Source organism: Geotrypetes seraphini, chromosome 1 (genome assembly GCF_902459505.1).
Source record: "Geotrypetes seraphini chromosome 1, aGeoSer1.1, whole genome shotgun sequence".
Taxonomy (NCBI): Eukaryota; Metazoa; Chordata; class Amphibia; order Gymnophiona; family Dermophiidae; genus Geotrypetes; species Geotrypetes seraphini.
The window spans coordinates 336648875-336668283 of NC_047084.1; the positions used below are offsets into that span (position 1 = coordinate 336648875).

Consider the following 19409-nt stretch of genomic DNA (forward strand, 5'->3'; position numbering starts at 1 on the left):
GGGTAAAGACCTAGAACAATTGCTTTCGCCCACTACTTATGAGGAATTTAGGAAACGTCTGAAAACACACCTGTTCCTAAAGTATCTAGACAAATGATCCTCTCTTCTCTCTCCCCGCTATAGCGATAAACTTGTTCTATTGATCACTCTCTCCTCAAAAATGGATTTCCTGTCCTATTAACCCTCTTTCTTCCTCCCCTCTTAGTCAATCAATTTGTACCTTTGCTTAATCTTTGTAAACTGCATAGAACTTCACGGTAATGCGGTATATAAGCTGTTATTATTATTATTAAAGTTTTATGGATGCATATATTTGGTGTGTGTGTATATATATATGGTGTTTCCCTGAAAATAAGACAGTGTCTTATATTAATTTTGGGTCCAAAAAACGCACTAGGGCTTACTTTCGGGGATGTCTTATTTTTTTCACGTACAACAATCATCTCTCCCTTTCTCTCTTCCACCCCAATGCTTCCTCTTTCCTTTCTCCCCCCCCCCCAATGTGCAGCATCTTTCCTCCCCTCTCACCCATCCCCTTGTGCAGCATTTTTCTATCCCTCCCTCCCATCCAACTGTGCAGCAGAACCCCACTGACCCTCCCACCATGAGACTGACATACCTCTGCTCCAAGGCCTCCTACATCTGCAAGGGTGGGGGTTCCTGAATAAATGAGTCTGATTTTTTCAGCAAATCAGGCAGACTAGTGTCAAGGATGGAGTTGGGGGAGTATCAGGGACATTCGGGGGGGGGGTGGCTTCAGGGGTCAATCTTAACTAGGGCTTATTTTTGGGGTCAGGCTTATATTAGGAGCATCTTTAAAAATCATGCTAGGGCTTATTTTCGGGATAGGTCTTATTTTCGGGGAAACAGTGCAGGATTCTTTGGATTCATGCCCATTTGTGGTGGATGGCTGTCCGGTGAGTGGCTATGTCTACGTGTTCTGCAGCACGAGACATACCACGCACGCTTGGGGGCACTCGAAAAAAGTGAAAAGTAGCAACTGAGAACAGCGCGCCTGACCCAACTTCAACCTTGATGTATCTCCAAAACACCTCCAGATAAATCTGACTAACCTTATTTCAGGGTTCAGATGGGTGGGAGAGATGAAAGGGTCAGCAGGGAGAGGGGGTGTGCGGCGAGAGGGATTAAAAATGCTCCACGGGGGGATGGGAGGAAGGGAGGGATATAAGCTGCAAGGGTCTGCTGTACAGTGGGGGGAGGGAGGGATATAGGCTGTACGGATTCTGTTGCACAGGGGGATGGGAGGGAAGGAAGGATAGAAAGATTGTGCAGAGGGAAGGCACAAGGGGATGGGTGAGAGGGGAGGAAAGATGGTGCCATGTGAGGGAGAGAAAGGAAATAGGAAGAATTGGGGTGGAGGAGAGAAGGGGAGAGATGATCATTGTACATGGGAAAAAAAAATAAGACCTCCCTGAAAATAAGACCTAGTGCCTTTTTTGGGTCCAAAATTAATATAAGACAGTGTCTTATTTTCAGGGAAACACGGTAGGTATTTAAACGTTTCTATCATATCTCCCTTTTGTCTTTCCTCCAAAGTAACTTGTCAATGTCTTTATCGGTATATTATTTTTTAAGTGAAGCACTATAGTTAGTCCATATCAAAAAAACTTCATTTCTTACAAAATTTTAGGCTCACTGCTTGACCATCAGGGCTCAAGGCAGCCTGTAACAGATCAAGGAGGGGGTCAGGGATGCTCTTTGGGATGACTCAAACATAAACTAAGACCTCCATTTTTGGGCCATATTTTTCAACCCAAAATCTAAGTTTATATTTAAGTATATACAATATATGCAGTAACAGAGGAAAGAAATCAAGAGAAGGCAAAAAATTTTCATGTTACTGTACCGTCTTTTATCTGAAGCAGTTCACAAAATTAATCAAAAATAACAATAAATAAGATGTGAATTAGTTTTAGTTATATTCCAAAAATAAAAATTTACAATACTTTTACAAATAAAACTTAATACTAACTAATAAACTTAGACCCAGTTGCCTTACCTCTGCTGTCACTAGGCAGTTGAATCAGCTGAGCCAATAAGATCAAACAATAAATTATCCACAATAATATGCAAAACGTAATTTTAAAAACCCATCAAGAGTACTTTAAAGCCCACTCAACCTTGCCATCTAGGTAGTTTATTCCTGGATGATTATTTGTATATCTGCATAATGTCTAATATTGTGCCTGCATCTTAGAAGGAAATGCTAAGTGGTAGAGGGGGGTCATTTACTTAGGGGACCCCTTTACTAAAATGGTTTAAAGATTAAAAATAGATTTGTGGTACAGTAACTTCAAAGCCTCTGTGTATCTTTTTTTTTATGATGGAGCATCCTCATATGGAGTTCTGTAAAAGCTTGGATGTTTAGAATCTGTGGCTGTACCCAATAGATGAAATATCAGGAGGGCCTAAGCCAGGGAGACAAAAATCACATGGTGGGAGGAAGGTTGCTGCTAGCAGGACTTATATTCTTGTGGCCATCAGGGCAGGATTAACCAATAGGCCAAGTAGGCACGTGCCTAGGGCCTGAAATGGTCAGGGGGCCCTGATGAAGGAGGACATCAACATTGTTTTTTCCAAACGGCGATGGGCCCCTCCAGCATCAATTGGCAACGCAGGCCCCACCCCGATCGACGGAAAGTAAGACAAGCAAGCAACGTGGGTAAGAAAGGCAACAGGAACTGTAATTGTCCAAGCGGTGCTGCTTGCCCAAAGCTTCCCTCTGATGCAGCTTCCTGTTTCCACCTGGGCGCATGGTGGGGTCCCTGGGGCAGGGGGCCCAGTGTACTTCTGTGCTTATGGGCCCTCGATGAATTAATCCTGCCCTGGTGGCCATCCTTTGTGAAATTTACACAAGTTCTCTTTTTCTGGGTCATAAGGGTGTGTGGCAAGGGGAAAAGACAGCATCAATAAAGGAAGGGAAAGGTTCTTTGGGGCAAACAAGATATTGTTAAGGGAGGGGCAAAAGTGGAGTGTGTAAAAACAAATCAATCAATTTTTGTGGCTTCTTAGGGGAAAGGAAATCTTGACTGGTGCAAATGTTTTTTCAATCCTTTTGTCTCAGGAGCTGCATCTACATCAGCATAATGTAGCCATGGACAAGAAAACCAGTGTTCATGTGAAAGGAGGGAAAGCAGGGCAGAATTAGGAGGCCATACAAAGAAAGCATGAGGAGTCATCTTGGTCCCAGAGCAAGCTCTGTCAGCTGTGTATCTTGACCTTGGTCATGTTTTCTGTGTAAGCTCATATCACTGCAGTGCTGACTAGAGAATGACACGGGGAAAAATCTGTCCCCGTCACCGCCCCGTCCCCGACCCACCATCCTCTGCACCGCCCCGTCACCGCTGTTCCCTTCACCGCCCCGTCACCGCCATCCCTTTCACCGCCCCGTCACTGCCACTGCCATCCCATTCACTGCCCCGTCACCGTCCCCGCTGCATCCATATAAGCCTTAGTACTGTAATATTTAGCTTATTCCTTTTTTATAAATCAAAGTTCCTGCTGCTGAACTAGAGAAAGAGATGTTCAGCTGGCAGGGCTTTGTTTATAAATTTTTATCAACACAACTAATATACTACTTTATCCTAACGCAAAAAATAAGTAAATAAATAGAATTTTTTTTTCTACCTTTGTTGTCTGGTTTCTGCTTTCCACATCTTCTCATTCAATTCCTTCCATCCACTGTGTGTCTTCTCTCTGCGTCTTCCATTTGCTGTTACTGTGCCTCTCTCTTCACCCCCCCCCCCAATTGGTCTAGCACCCATCTTCTTCCCTCCGCTCCCCCATAATCTGGCATCTGTCTTCTTCCCACTCTGTCTTCCACATTTCCCTTCAGGATCTGTTCCTCTCCACCCTCCTTCAATGTCTGTCCTATTCCTTTCCACCACCACCCTTCCCTCCCTCCTTTACCATCTGTTCCTTTCTACTACCCTTCAGCTCCTCTCGCATGGCCTATCTATCTACCTTCCTCCCTCTTATTTTCATGGCACGTTACAATGTAATTTGTGCAAGCCACTGGAGCCTGCGAGCTCGGTCCCTGTCCCATCCCCACAAACCATCTCGCTTCTGTGCTCCTATTTTCCCCATTTCTACTATCTCCCCTATGTATCTGCCATTGCCCCCCCCCTGCCATTGCCCCCATCCCCATGGCATGTCCCCTTTATGTCTCTGTCCCTATGCCCCATGCACATAATTTCCCCTCTTTCTGTTACCTTCCTGTGTCCAGATTTCCCCTATCTTCCTCTTTCATACCAATGTGTCTCTTCTTTTCAACCCCCATCTAGCTTTTTTCCCTCTTTCTTCCCCCCCCCCCCCCTTCTAGCATCTGGCTCACCTGCTTGTCCTTCCCTTTCTTTTCTGCTGTGGATTTTTCTTCTGTCTTCATCCCCTTGGCCCATAATCCTTTTCCCTTTCACTCCCTCCTTCCAGTTTGAGCCGGGAACATGAGCGATCGCACAGTCCCCGAAGCCACCACCCGCCTGCCCAATCGATCCTACTGTTTAGCCAGCTCTCTCCCTTCTCCTCACCTTAGTTTGTAGGTTTTCTTTTTCGGCGACCTGCACGCTTTCCCAAAGAGCCGCACTCGCGCGGCTGCTCAGTGTTCAATCTTCTGCTCTGCTGCAACTTCCTGTTTCCGGTTGCGTCAGAGCAGAAGATCGAAACTGAGCAGCAGCGGGTGCGTGGCTCTTTGATAGCGTGTGGGTCGCCGAAAAAGAAAACCTACAAACTAAGGTGAGGAGAAGGGAGAGAGCTGGCTAATCACTAGGATCGATCGGGCAGGCGGGTGTGGGCTGCAGGGACCGCGCGATCCTTCATGCCTCACTGCGGGGACAAGACCATTCACCGCTCCACGGGCGGTGAATGGCCTTGTCCCCGTCCCCGCAGCGACTGCTATTTTTCGTTCCCCGTTTTGGCGGGTTACCCGCGGCGAAATGCGGTGGCCGCGGGTAAACCGCCACCGTGTCATTCTCTAGTGCTGACCATTATGGCAGGTGGTTGTGACTGCTGGAGCATTCAGCTATGTAGTCATCTCCAGGCACCTGCTCTGGTGAAAACTGGCATTTCTCCACACATTGAAAATTTTGTTTTCCACTATTTCATGTTTAAGTGACTCAATAAAAATGAATTTGACTTGCTTGATGTGTATCAAGCAGCCTCCTTTACTTTGCACAACTGAAGGAACACTCTTATTGTGTTTAGGGTTTTTTTTTTTAAATCCTATTCCTGTAATCTGGGAATATATTGAAGTAATGCCACTTATTTTACTTCATTGGAATGACTATGAGACGGCATTGTATGTTCCAAAAACAGACAATATTTTTTATTGTTAGTATAAAGACTTACAAAATTGCATCAGCAAAGACATAGTAGAAAGAAATATATTGTCAGTTCAGAATATGCAATGGAGGGGGCTAGTAGTTAGCAGGGGGCTAGTAGTTCCCTGCAGCATAAGCAAATGAATCTCTTTGGTTTTACCTGTGATGCATGGATTGTTATATAGAGAAATTCTTCCTTCGTTCCAAAAAAGCACATCCCCGAACTCTGGTCATGTACTTCCCTTTTGGTATAAAAATGTATACCTAACTATTCCTCCCCCCAGTCCACGCCTCTCTCACTTCCCCCCCTAGGAGGGGGGCCCAAGCAGAAACAGAATTCTTTGTGAACTTTCTTCCTCCAGCTCTGAGATCCTTATCACCTTGCAGATGCTAATTTGTGGTTTTACAATTCTGTGCATCTTCAGGATGGCGTCCTTGTAGATAGTCTTATGCAGAAAGTTGGCAAAGGTGACCTCCAGCACCCCAGCTGTGCTTGGTTCCCATAACTTGCTTCAGAGACAGGCCAGCCTGTGTATCAGGCTCCTATGTCTCTTACTCCCCTGTCATCCTGCAGGGAATGTTGCTTGTTATAAATGTTTTATGGCTTTCCAGGGTGCCTGGCATATATGAAGTCATACAGCATTGATAACAGCTCAGCAGAACCTTGGAGAAGTATCCTCCCAGCAGGGAATGGAGACAGTTTGCAGCAAAGGCCAGCTGGGTTAGCATTTCAAAGGATACATGTGTTCACAAACAGCAAGGTACAGGCTGGGCCAGGCTATGGGAAAATATAGATCTGTAGTGTCCAGCATACACAAGTGAGGCCATTATGTCCAGTTTATCCATCTGTATGTCCAGGTTATCCATCTCAATATTTTATAATTGGAGGCTATTTTCAGTAGTAGGCATAGTATCTTTGAACATGTATGTTTCTATGTTTCATTGTGAATAATGGATTAACAGAGGGAGGCATCTTTTGATATTGATAGGTTTATGATTTTTAGCAGAGAACTTCTTCAGTTTAGATCAGGGGTATCCAACCTGCGGCCCCGTGAAGTATTTTGTGTGGCTCTGGTCGAGGGCCATGCAATGATTTCCTTTGCTGCCCCCGGGTGTTTACCGTCTTGCTGGCTCCCTCCTCTGTCTTGCTGTAGCGTTTGCGTGTTTGTGCGGCCAAAGAAACTTTTTTTTTTTTTTTTTAGGCCAATGCGGCCCAGGGAAGCCAAAAGGTTGGACACCCCTGGTTTAGATGATGACATGAAACATGCCATATCTTTTGAGATTTCTTACTAGTGTAGTAAACACTTGTAGAACTAAGCTTGTGTCTTTCTAGAGGTTAAACTGCATATTTAGATCATGATTTTTCTAACTATTGTAATAAGTAATGATCCATCCATGCTTTCAGAGCCACTTGGGAAAGGATTTTATTCTGAGTAATATAAATTGACAATTTTTTTTTCCCTCTACATCTGAATTGTCACAAAGGTTAGGTTAGTTGAAGGGGATACATTTGGATTACTGTTCTTGAACCAGACTGATTTTATATTGCACCTTTCATGAATAGGAGAAAGTGGTAATCATTAATCGGAACACACTTTGAAATGAAGGAGCAACAAGTTAGATTTTTTTTTTTTTTCTCAGTGACACTCATAGGTTGGGCCTCCGAGGCTGCAGCCTGGACCAATATTTTATCCAACAGAGCAATAGCAATTAGAGTTTGGGGGCAGGGCTAAAGATTGTCCCCAATAGATGTTCTGCACTTGGAGACACACAATGCATAAGTTAACACTTCTTACAGTCCCTTACTTTGTCACGTCCCTTGCTGTCTCATTGAAACCCTTTCTTTTTCTGTATAGGTTTTTTTTCCCCCCACATCTGCTACTTTGAGTCGTCTCAGTGGTTATTAGTCTTCACATTCTTACCAGCGTTCTTGGAGCTGAGTTATGTCCACAGCTGCTCTGATTCATCTAGCCAGACGCAGTGGGCATCATGTGAGAAGGCAGGCACTGCTGACATCCTGCCTCGTGCAGGAAGATACCCGGGTGACTCCAGTGTGCCACACCACCACCACCACAGAGTGCAGAGCTTCCCGTTTTGATCAAGATGGAAGTGGTCGTCCTGCCACTTGGGACTCTTTTGGGATTTGGGACAATCGGATTGATGAACCCATTTTGATCCCACCAAGCATTAAATATGGGAAGCCAATCCCCAAAGTCAGCCTTTCAAAGGTGGGCTGCGCAACACAGCTCGGGAAGCGTAAGGAGAATGAGGATCGCTTGAACTTTGCAGTATTGACAGGTGATATCTTGTATTTTGCGGTTTATGATGGCCATGGTGGAGTAGCAGCTGCTGATTTCTGTAACAAGTTCATGGATAAATATATAGAGTAAGTCTGCACATTTTGGAGAATATGGGCTCATTTTCTAAACAGAAAAAAGTTCAAAAATGGCACAAAGTGGCAGATGGATGTTTTTTTTGCAATACATTTTAAGATGTTTTTTTTTAATGCAGTTCATCTAAATCTCAAGGGATGTGTACTGTAGCATGTTTAGAGTGGAACTAGGTAGGGTAGGCTAATGATTTGGACATTTTTTTGCAATAATGGAACATTTGTAAAAATGTCCAGGGCTAAAAATTGAACTTTTGTGGCTAGACCTGTTTCAGTAATGACTAAATGCCCAAACTGATTAGAATGACCATTGGAGAAATAAAGGCATGACTCCTCCCACTGCCCCCACCACAAGAGATGAAGTGATAGTACATAGCATATTGTTTGACAGCTGCTGATATAATGGCCAATCCTCTTAGAGCAGTAAGCAAATCCCTGGAGTAGACTATAGAGAAAGGGACCCATACCCATATCTCACTCTTAACTGGTACACTTGTGGTGGAAAGTGTGAGCTCCACAAAATACCTACTGAAACCACATATAGGTGACACCTGCAGTGTCACTTAGAGTACGATCCTGAGTAGAGAATGACACTGGGACAAAATTTCCCCCATCCCCACAGGAACTCATTTTCCCATCCCAGCAGGTTCTTTTCCTGTCCCTGCCCCTGCCCCATTCCTGCAAGCTCCATTCCCATCTGCAGAAGCCTCAAACCTTTTAAAATCATAAATGTTCAAGGCTTGTGTGGTTAAGGCAGAGCTTAAAGGAATGGGACCGTGACAAAACTCACAGGGATGGGACGGGAAAATTGAGTTCCCTGATGCAGATGGGAGGATGGATCAAATTCTGTTGTAATCGCTCAACAAAGTGAAAGAGAGTGAAAAAGGAATAAAAGATAAGTCACTTTTTTCAGATAATAATTTAAAGGTTTATTTGACTGAATGTTTGATAGGAGGATTTTCTGCCAAATAAAGTTACTACCTTCTCTAGTTTGAGGAAAATTTGCTCCCCAACGGGGTTCTGAGGCTTTTCCTCTTACTTTTAAAATACAATTTAATGTATTCTGGATTTTCTATCTACTACATTATGGTTAAAGTTTATAAATCCCCCTAGGAGAGTCTGTATCTTGAGTATAAATTGTGCTAAAATATTGGATCCAAATCTAAAATTCTGATAGAAGATAGATCACAGTTGTTCAATAATAATCTGGACAAAAAGGAGCTATTTTGATTATTCAACAAAAAAATTAAATAGTTTTCATGTGTAGAAAAGTATGTGAAATTCTATTTTTTTTTTTTTTTAATTTATTAATCAGTGGCACTTCCAGGTACAACTGTATCTTTGTGTTTATTGTAATTGTTGAACCATCTTTCATATTTCCCTTTGAGAAATTCTGACCTATTTTTCCTTAAAGAATTTTCAATTTTGCGCAAAGATCTCAAATGACATGTGGAGGGGCATAATTGAAAGGAACGTCTAAGTCCGTTTTCGTCCATGTCGCAAGTCGTCTAAAGTTTAAAAAAAATATATATATATATATATATATATATAGCTTAGGACACATTTTTGAAAAATACGTCCAAATTATTTTCTGTTTCTAAATCGTCTAACTATACATCCTACCAATCTGATCGTCCAAGCTGCTAAATTGTCCATCTTTATACCACCATTTCGTTCAACTTTTTGTCCAAGTCAAAAACGCCTAGAACAAGCCCTGCTGGATGTGTGAGGGGTCTGCAAAGTGATGGACTGAACACCCAGACATGGCACTAAATAGTGGGTATCTTACAGAGCACTGCTGTGAACTTCACAAAAAGGGTGCCATGTCATCATCTCATTACTGTTCCCTTATAGGTCATAGTGAGCCCCCTAAACCACCTCCAGAATTCCCTAGACCTACTTATCTACCACTCCAATAGCCCTTATGGCTGCAGGAGCCATGTATATGGCAGTACAAAAGGGTTTTGGGAATGTATAGGGGAGTGCACATGTTTCAATATCAATGCAGTGATTATAGGGGCTTATGGGCATGGGTCCTCCTCTCCATGGGTCCCTAACCCACCCCCAAGACGGCTTAAGACGCCTCTGTGCAGCACAACTAGGCTTTCCTATGCCAGGCTGCCAGGTGATGATGTTCTGGAGGCACAATTTTCAAGTTGTGATTAATATTTTTATGGGGGTGGGGGGGTCAATGATCACTGGAGTAGTGTGTGGGGGGTCTGTATTATGTGTTTGCAGTGCTTATCTGGTCACTTTAGGTGGGTTTTTGTGACTTAGACCATGTTTTAAATGGTCTAAGTCACCGTCCAAGTTCCTTCTGTGCTGTGCTGTATAACTTTCAGTTATACATGCAGTACAACTAAGTCTAAGCCTGCCCACCTCCTGCCCAAATCCCACCCTCGACACTCCTCCTGAACTGCCTCATTTAGCTATGGTCCTTCAGCGGCACTGTGAAGGCCTAGGTAGTTTAGAAATATGTCCAAAACCCGGTTTTATTATCGGCACTTGGACGTTTTTGACTGATAATCGTCCAAGTTCTGACTTAGGCCGGTTTTTGAATGTTTTTCTCTTTCGATTATGAGCCCCATACTGTTTCAGGTTTTGCTACATTTCAGTAGAATTTAGGTTGGGATTTAAGCTTGTCTAATCTAAAACACAAAGGGGTAAATTCTCCAAAGGTCACCTAAAATTAAGCAGTAGGATGCAAGGTGCTAAGTGCAAATTCTGTAATAGTAGTTAAGACACATAATTGCTTTTATAGAATACTAGCATAAGTCCTCATTTTTGTGATAACATTTAAACATGACCACTTAGGCCACTGCATGCACCCTTGCAATTACACAGATCAGTGTTTCCCAAGTTGGTTTTGGTGTACCCCCCTTGCCAGTCAAGTTTTCAGGATTTCTACAATGAATATGCATGAGAGATTTCATACAGTGGAGGTGGTATATGCAATTCAAATGTCATACTGTAACTAACCCTCCCCCCCCAAAAAAAAAACCCCGAACCCCACCTGTTTTATTGCTGGCTGCTTGTGAGACCATCATCCTACATTATCCTATATCTTGGCCTGTCTTTCTCCACCATTACACGAAAAGTGTAAATTTAGGGACTTGGCCTAAAATCTCTATTCTAGTGTAAAAGGAATGGTATGCTGAATCTTAGGATACCCTGTCCATTCTCGTGAGCATCCTGCAGAAAGATGCAGCTTTTGAAGCCTCCTCCTCCCAGGAATCAATTGCAGCTTTTGAAGCCGCCTCCTCCCAGGAATCTGCTGCCCCCTTCAGTTTCTCTTTATGCAGGCAAGCATGAAAGGTGTCTTCTGATCTGTTTGGTTTATTTCTTTTTTATTTTTGTGATTAGGTTTGCATTTTTTTTTAATTTTTGCTCTAGTTGCAGTCTTTTTTGTGAAATCAGAGACCCCCTTTTAATAAGGGTCTACTCTGCCTATGTGGAGAGGAGCAGATTTTAAATCCACAGCTGGCAGGTGTATCTTTGGGGGACCTGCTTCAGCCAGCCTCTGTAGATTAATGGAGCTCGATGTCCATTCTCCTGGTGTTTTGCTCGTCCCTTTGACTTGGTCAGGGTATGGAGTGCAGATTGTTTAGGTGCTCATAGCATTCCTTTGGGGTGCTCATGGTGCCGGCTGCGTTTCATCTCCCCCCCCTTTTTCATGAGAGGTCTAGGGGGAGTAAGTGTTGGTCCATGGAGATTTGACCAACAACCTGAAGATCCCAGCGAGGTGGTAGAGTGCTGGAAGCAGGGGGCTTCTCCTATAACAGCTGCACTTGAGAGGAGCTGAAGCAGGCAGCATTTCCCCAGCACATGGTCTGTGATAGTCTGAGGGAAAAACGGGGCAGGGGTGGGTGACTTCAAAAGCTGTTTCTTTTTTTCTTTTTTTTTTTAGTTCAATTTGTTTATTTATTAAAGTAATAAAGAAAGGAAAAAAGAACATCATATAACAGTGTACAGAAGACTGGCATTAGAGGACATACCATTATAGAGTTTAAGACATCCAAAATTACAATAATGAGTCTTTCTTGTAGAAAACACTGATTTAAATCAAGTATTTCTGACTAGTAATTTAAATTGATTTGATTTAAATCAAATCCACTCTGCCTGAGGCAATAGAAGGTTCAGTGACTGCTCAAGGTCACAAGGAGTGTTTGCTGGGGTTTTAGCCCTGGATTTCATGGTTTTCAACCTGCTGCTCTACCAGTAGATGACTCCTCCCCACCCCCCAAAGAGTGCAAAAGGGTGCCCAGTTTAATAGTTTCTCTCAGTTAAAGTTTCTCTCTCTCTCTCTCTCTTTTCTCTTAAGGAATAGTTCTAAACTGTAGATTACATGTAATAAAGAATTTGAGGAATAATCACTTTATTTCACCTACAGGGAGATGCTCTCTCAGGAGCAAAATTTGGAAAAGGTGCTGATAAAAGCTTTCCTGGAAATAGATAAGGCATTTGCAGGTCATGTGCGCACATCTGCTAATGGTAGGTATTGTCGCTGCATTTCTTCCCAAAAAATATTGGACACAATACAAAAGCAAAACCCCAAATAGAAACAGTTTCCTAAATATATTTAAACAATAAAAGGTCCGTATCTTTTAACATGAATGAGTTATTTATATAGCATTTGACGTGGCTGTATTTTGTCCTGAGGCTGCATTAGGGGATATAATGAAAGATGCTGTGTGTATTGCAAACAAACACTTAACTCACAATGTCAAATCCTACTGGTGAGATGAACTAGCCTGCCCAATCTTTAAGATGAGCTCACAGACTTCTCCAATCTTTAGCCCTTTCCACTGTTCCAGAGTCCAGCCATGTCTATGGTGACACCATAGCAACTGGGAATGATGATTGCTGACCATCAAAATCCTTACTAGAGGCCTCTGCTGCCTGCTCTTACTTTCTGGTGTTACTTTTAATGGCGAGACAGACTGATTTATCGCACCAGTAAGATTTTCATTAATGTGAATGCTTGATATGATGACTTCTAGTAGAAAGAAAAGTTGGGCCATTATATACTGTTTTGGTTTAAAAAGAGCTCTGTGCTAGTTTTGGCATATTCACTGATTGGCTGAAGGCAGTTTTATCAGTCAAAAAATATATGCAGTTAAAAATGACTAACAGTTCCCATATATCTTACTTTTACTCCGTCTCTCTCTCTCAAAGTATAACTTTTATTTGAGGTCTTCAACTCTTGAAATTCTCTCTGGTTAATTACTTGACAATCAATTTTTTCCTGCACTTCACCCCACTTCTCCTTCCTTTTTGTTTTTGTACCGTTTTCTTCTTACAATTCTAGGGTTACAATATGTTTGGGAAAACCTGGACATGTCCTCTCTTTAAAGAACTGTCCGGGTATCCAGACATATTTTTAAAAATTGTGTGAAATCTGTCCAGGTTTGGCAGGGCTGGCTTACAGGAAGTCCGGTGGCTCTCTCCCAGGCAAATTCAATTTTCTTCAGGTCACCAGTATCTCAGCTAGGTGAGCTTGCTGCCATTGGCCTGCCCCAGAAGCCACCTCTCTGCAGCAACTTCCTATTTCCATGTAGGCGGGTCCTGCAGAGAAGCGGCTCCTGAGGCAAGTCAGTGGTAGCAACCCAAAGGAAATTGAATTGTAGCACTGAGGAGGTAAAAGGGGGAGAACCATCAGATTCTGAGGAAGCTGGCCCTGCCAAACTGCATGCAAGGTGCTGATGCTTAATTTTCAAATTTAGCTTCGGGGGGGAGAGGGGGGGTGTCTGAGCAAGTAAGGACGGGGTCAAGTGTCCTTTTTCTTTTTCATTTCAAAATTATGATAACCCTATACCATTCTATCTTTAGACTCTGTCATCCTGCCTGAGTGGCTTTTTCTTGCTGAATGAGAGCTAGAAGGGAAGATTCTTTAGCCTGGAGGTATTCAGTTTTTGCTCTTAGGCGAGTGCTGTTATATATTATGATATCTATCAGCCTATTCCCTTCCCCCCATCCCAGCTCAAGTGCATAATTTCTGCAGTGTGTTTTTAAGCTTGCCTTGCGCACAACAGGAGACCTCATCTCAGCCATCCTCTGCTGCAGAGTCAGGGCCTGAGTCACAGAACCAGATGCTATTTTTAAATTAGAATATAGGATGCTGGTGCTAGCCAAATAATGGCCATTTTGAGAGAGTATTTTAATGCATTTTTATTGCACCCAAAGTGTTTTAATGTGCTAAAATAAGTGCCTTATAAAATTGCAAGTCTTTGTGTTCTTTTAGTTAAGAACATAAGAAGTTGTCTCCACTGGGTCAGACCAGAGGTCCATCGCGCCCAGCGGTCCGCTCCCGCGGTGGTCCATCAGGTCTATGACCTGTGAAGTGGTTCCTGACCATTTCTATAACCTACCTCTGCTTCTATCTGTACCCCTCAATCCCCTTATCCTTTAGGAACCTATCTAAACCTTCCTTGAACCCCTGTAGTGTGCTCTGGCCTATCACAACCTCTGGAAGTGCGTTCCATGTGTCCACCACCCTCTGGGTAAAAAAGAACTTCCTAGCATTTGTTCTAAACCTGTCCGCTTTCAATTTCTCCGAGTGACCCCTAGTATTTGTGGTTCCCCACAGTCTGAAGAACATAACATAAGAACATAAGCAATGCCTCTGCTGGGTCAGACCTGAGGTCCATCGCACCCAGCAGTCCGCTCACGCGGCGGCCCAACAGGTCCAGGACCTGTGTAGTAAACCTCTATCTGTCCCTGTCTACTTTCTCTATTCCCTTCAGGATTTTGAAGGTTTCTATCATGTCTCCTCTTCTCTTCTCTAGGGAGAACAGCCCCAGCATTTTCAACCTGTCAGTGTATGAAAAGTTTTCCATACCTTTTATCAGTTTAGTCTCTCTTCTCTGGACCCCCTCAAGTACTGCCATGTCCTTCTTGAGGTGTTCTGGGGTTGGGTGTGGGCAGAGTTATAAGATGCATGTTATAAAATACACCCATATTCTTGCAACCTTAGGAATAAAAATTATGGGTATCTGCCTCAGAGCAGGTGTAACTTTGCATGAAAGCTTTTGGGTCAGCTATTTTATAAAAGCACACATAGAACTCCTTTTACAAAGGTGCGCTAGGGCTTTAACGCACGGAATAGCGTGCGCTACATTGCCGCGTGTGCTAGACCTTAACACCAGCATTGAGCTGGTGTTAGTTCTAGAAGCGTAACGCACAGTAATTTCCTGTGTGTACTAAAAATGCTAGCGTACCTTAGTAAAAGGAGCCTGTAGTTGCATCCCTGAGCCTATGTGCCTTCATAGCATAGGTGCTTTGTTATAAAATTACCCTCCTAAAATTCAACAGGGATTAAATCAATGACTATGAACTGCTAGTGAGTCAGTGTAATGCAAATATTTTCTTTTGTCTTCCAGGTGTAGTGTCTTTATGATACGGAAATGTCCGAAAATTGCACATTTCTTTGTACCACCCTTGGTTTTTTTTTCACCAATGTTCAATGTAATCTTGATCTCCTATTACTGTCTGCTCCAAGCAAAAATCATAGAATAATTATATTTGTGGATAGGCATGCTAATTGTTGCTAATAAACAGCTGAGTTGTTGCGCCACTTTGGACACTTGCTGCCTTCAGCCAATTAGGTAAAACACTCCCTCAGCTAATATTCTAGCCAGCGGTGGAACTATGTCCACAAGAATAAAAGGAAAGTTATTTTTCCATCATAACTGTTGACTAGTAGAAGTGGTTTACGTCCCTTCGTTGTATGAAATCTCCAGCTAACACACTATTCCCTGTTTTAAGACTTGTGTTCAACAGATCTGAATCGGATCCTTTTGAGGAAATCTTGCTGGCAATCTATTGAAGTATTAGTTTGACAAATTAGTAAAGCAGTTATCATAATATATAGGATGTGAGCCTGCCTTTTGTAAATAAGATGACAAAAAAAATGCCTGCATTTTTCATTCACCAGAATGAATGGATTGTGCTCCTCAGCCTGCAGATGTAGAAATTTAAGAGCTGTGAGCCCTTCCTTGTAAAAGGCCCTCATTAGCCACCAGTTCTCCAGTATTCTGTTTCCAGCAGAGGGTGATAGTTTTTTTTAAGGTCCTCTTTTATCAAGCTGCATTAGGGGTTTTTTTTTTTTTGTTTTTATTTATCGCCGACCGCTGCAGTAAAAGCTGTGATGCTCATAGGCATTCTATGAGCGTCTGGGCTTTAAGTTTTACCGCGATAAAAAAATCCTAATATGGCTTGATAAAGGGGGCCTAAGGAGTTTGATATACTGCCCATCACATAATATCTGGGCAGTTTACAGCTAAATATGGATAAGAAAAAGGAAAAACTTTACATATAGAAATTAAAAATAGAGTGGAACTCCATTAATGAACAGGAGGGAAAAACCAAGAGAGAGAAAATTCAGAATAGTCAGTCTACAGCAGTGGTCTCAAACTCAAACCCTTTGCAGGGCCACATTTGTATTTGTAGGTACTTGGAGGGCCTCAGAAAAAATAGTTAATGTCTTATTAAAGAAATGACAAGTTTGCATGAGGTAAAAAAACTCTTTATAGTTTAGTTTATAAATCATTCCTTTTGGCCAAGCCTTAATAATAATATTGTCATTTACAGCTAAAGAGACATATGATCAAGAAACTGTTTTATTTTACTTTTGTGATTATGATAAACATACCGAGGGCCTCAAAATAGTACCTGGCGGGCCGCGAGTTTGAGACCACTGGTCTAAAGGTTGTCTCCCCAGCTGACCCATTCTGTGCATAGAGATGTGATCTGGTGAAATTGCTTTTGGGCCTAGTTGAGCTCTAGCAGAGAGGTATGTGGCATACCTCGACTCGCACTGGCTCCCAATACAAGCAAGAGTACATTTCAAATTCCACTGCCTACTATTAAAACCATAAACGGAGACAGCCCAGCCTACCTAAACAACCGCCTAATCCAAACTACCTCAACCAGACACAGGAGAACCCACAAACCGTTCACGCATCCCCCAATCGGAGACGTCAAACAAAAAAAACTGTACGATGGCCTTCTAGCCATACAAGCAGCAAAACTAGACTACCAATTCTCCAATTTACTAATAACTGCCCCAGACTACAAAGAGATTATGTACTTACCCTGGTAAGCTCTTTTCCAGTAGATAGGTGAGACATTCTAGACAAATGGGTTATTTCCTCATAGCCATGTGCTGCTGCGGAAGGAATCCACTCCGGATTTTTCACTCTGCCTCTGCTGTACTTCACTGGGTTCTTTAGTTCTACCTACAGTTAATACCCAAAGAACCCAATGAAGTACAGAAGTGAAAAATCTGAAGTGGATTCCTTCTGAAGTAGCACGTGGCTATGGGGAAATAACCCATCTGTCTAGACCAGTGGTTCTCAACCCTGTCCTGGGGACCCCCCAGTCAGTCGGGTTTGCAAAATATTCCTAATGAATATGCATGAGAGAGATTTGCATATAATGGAAGTGACAGGTATACAAATCTCTCTCATGCATATTCATTAGGAATATCTTGCAAACCCGACTGACTGGGGGGTACCCAGGACAGGGTTGAGAACCACACTGGTCTAGAATGTCTCACCTATCTACTGAAAAAGAGCTTACCAAAGTAAGTACATAGGGCTAGATTCACTAAACTTACCGATCGTGTACCGATGGTTTTGTGATCGTTTCCCAACCCGATTCACTATCTGCACATGCAAATGAAGGAAAATGCCATGCATAAGTAGGAAGCCATCGATTCACTAAACAGAAGAAGGAACACCAATTGGGTTTGCTGATCCTAAATGAAGCGACTGCTGAAGACCAGTCGCTACTGTCCTTGCTGACTCTCCTGCTCTCTGCCGCCCTGAAATCCTTGAAATCTCCCTGCTCTCTGCGAGCCCGTGGTTTTAATCCATGGGTTTAAAGTGTGTCCTGTTTCTTTCTAGAAACATAGAAAGATGACGGCAGAAAAGGGCTACAGCCCATCAAGTCAGCCCACTCTACTGACCCACCTCATTAAGTCTGAGTGCTGATGACTTAGTTCCTTAGCTCGACCTTCGTAGGGATCCCACGTGGATGTCCCATTTATTCTTAAAGTCGAGCACGCTGGTGGCCTTGATCACCTGCACCGGAAGTTTGTTCCAATGATCCACCACCCTTTCTGTGAAGAAGTACTTCCTGGTGTCACCACTAAATTTCCCTCCTCTGAGTTTAAGCGGGTGCCCCCTTCTGTCTGCACAAAGTTGATTCCTTTCAGGAGCTGCATACCTATGCCACTTTGTTTTGACCTCGCTTGTGCGGAGAATAAGCGCATGCGCGGATTGCATCTACAGTCAACCAGGATGGTCTGTGAGTGCATCGCAATTGCTCTGCAGCGATCCATGAGGCATGCATCCGATCTGCACATGCAAATGAGGACTCTTTCGTGAATCAGTCGCCCGGCAGAACTCGGCCAACAACAATCCAGACCAGTGAGTTTAGTGAATCTAGACCAGTGTTTTTCAACCTTTTTTGGGCAAAGGCACACTTGTTTCATGAAAAAAATCACGAGGCACACCACCATTAGAAAATGTTAAAAAATTTAACTCTGTGCCTATATTGACTATATATAAAGTAATTCTCTTGAATAGGAATCAAATAAACACAAAGAAAGTATTTTATAATTACTTTATTATGAAATATTAAGTAAACAGAATAGTGAAAAAATTATAAAATACTTTATTCAGTGCGAAACCTGGGCCTGTTTGGCTGAACACAAAGCTGATATTCTGGCTGGAATCGAAGAAAGACACACACGTAGCTCTTCGTCAACAGCTCTCAGTCTCTCTCTGTATTTGGTTTTTATAGCATACAAAAATAGGCAAATATACCCTCCATCCTTTTTATTAAACCACAATAGCAGTTTTTAGCGCAGGGAGCTGCGCTGAATGCCCAGCGCTGCTCTTGATGCTCATAGGCTCCCTGCGCTAAAAATCACTATTGCGGTTTAGTAAAAGGTAACCATATTGTAAAATATAGACAGCAGATATAAATTCAGAACTGTGCATTGTAAGTGAAGGGAAGTTTTCATCTCTGGGAATTTACCCAATTAACTATTAAGTTATTTGGGCAAATTCCTTTGAAAACAGTGGTAATACTGCCTCCACTTTGCTAAATTTAAAATAAAATCATTTTTCCTACCTTGTCTGGTGATTTCTGGTTGCACTTTCTTCTTCTGACTGTGCATCCAATCTTTCTTCCCTTCTATCAGCCTGTATGCTTTCTCTCCTCCACACCTCATTCCCTCCCCCAACTTTTTCTTCCTCTCTCCCTGACCTTTCTTTCTTTTTTTCTGTTTCTCTTCTTTCCTTCTGTTTCCCTGCTTGCCCCCTTTCTTTCTCCCTGCCGTTCCCCAAGCCACTGCCACTGCCGTTGCCATCGGGGAACAGGACCCACCAATGGATAACAGGCCCCAAAGCCGACGCCGACGCCAACGCATGCTCTCCCTGACGTCAATTCTGCAATCGGAAAGGAAGTTCCGCCCAGCCAGGCAGCGATTGGCTGGCCCGAACTTCCTCTCCGACTGCAGAATTGACGTCGGGGAGAAGAAGACTTATCGGCTCGATAGATTAGATCGCCAAGACAAAGTGAGTCCTGGGTGATCGACTCACTTTGCCTTGGCGAGCTACTGGCGCCCCTGCCTCGGGCCCCCTGTCAGCTCCGGGCCCCTGAATGCAGGACTGGTA

At 43.1% G+C, this 19409-nt stretch overlaps 1 protein-coding gene across 1 annotated transcript in view; it reads left to right on the forward strand.

The window, feature by feature from the left end:
- The window catches only part of PPM1K (protein phosphatase, Mg2+/Mn2+ dependent 1K), a 69820-nt gene that overhangs the window by 5410 nt on the left and 45001 nt on the right, over nucleotides 1–19409 (forward strand). The window contains exons 2-3 of the mRNA XM_033959291.1: nucleotides 7194–7722; nucleotides 12116–12216. Of these exons, the coding sequence (XP_033815182.1) occupies nucleotides 7280–7722; nucleotides 12116–12216 (544 nt within the window). The 5' untranslated portion in view covers nucleotides 7194–7279. The remainder of the gene's footprint in view (nucleotides 1–7193; nucleotides 7723–12115; nucleotides 12217–19409) is intronic.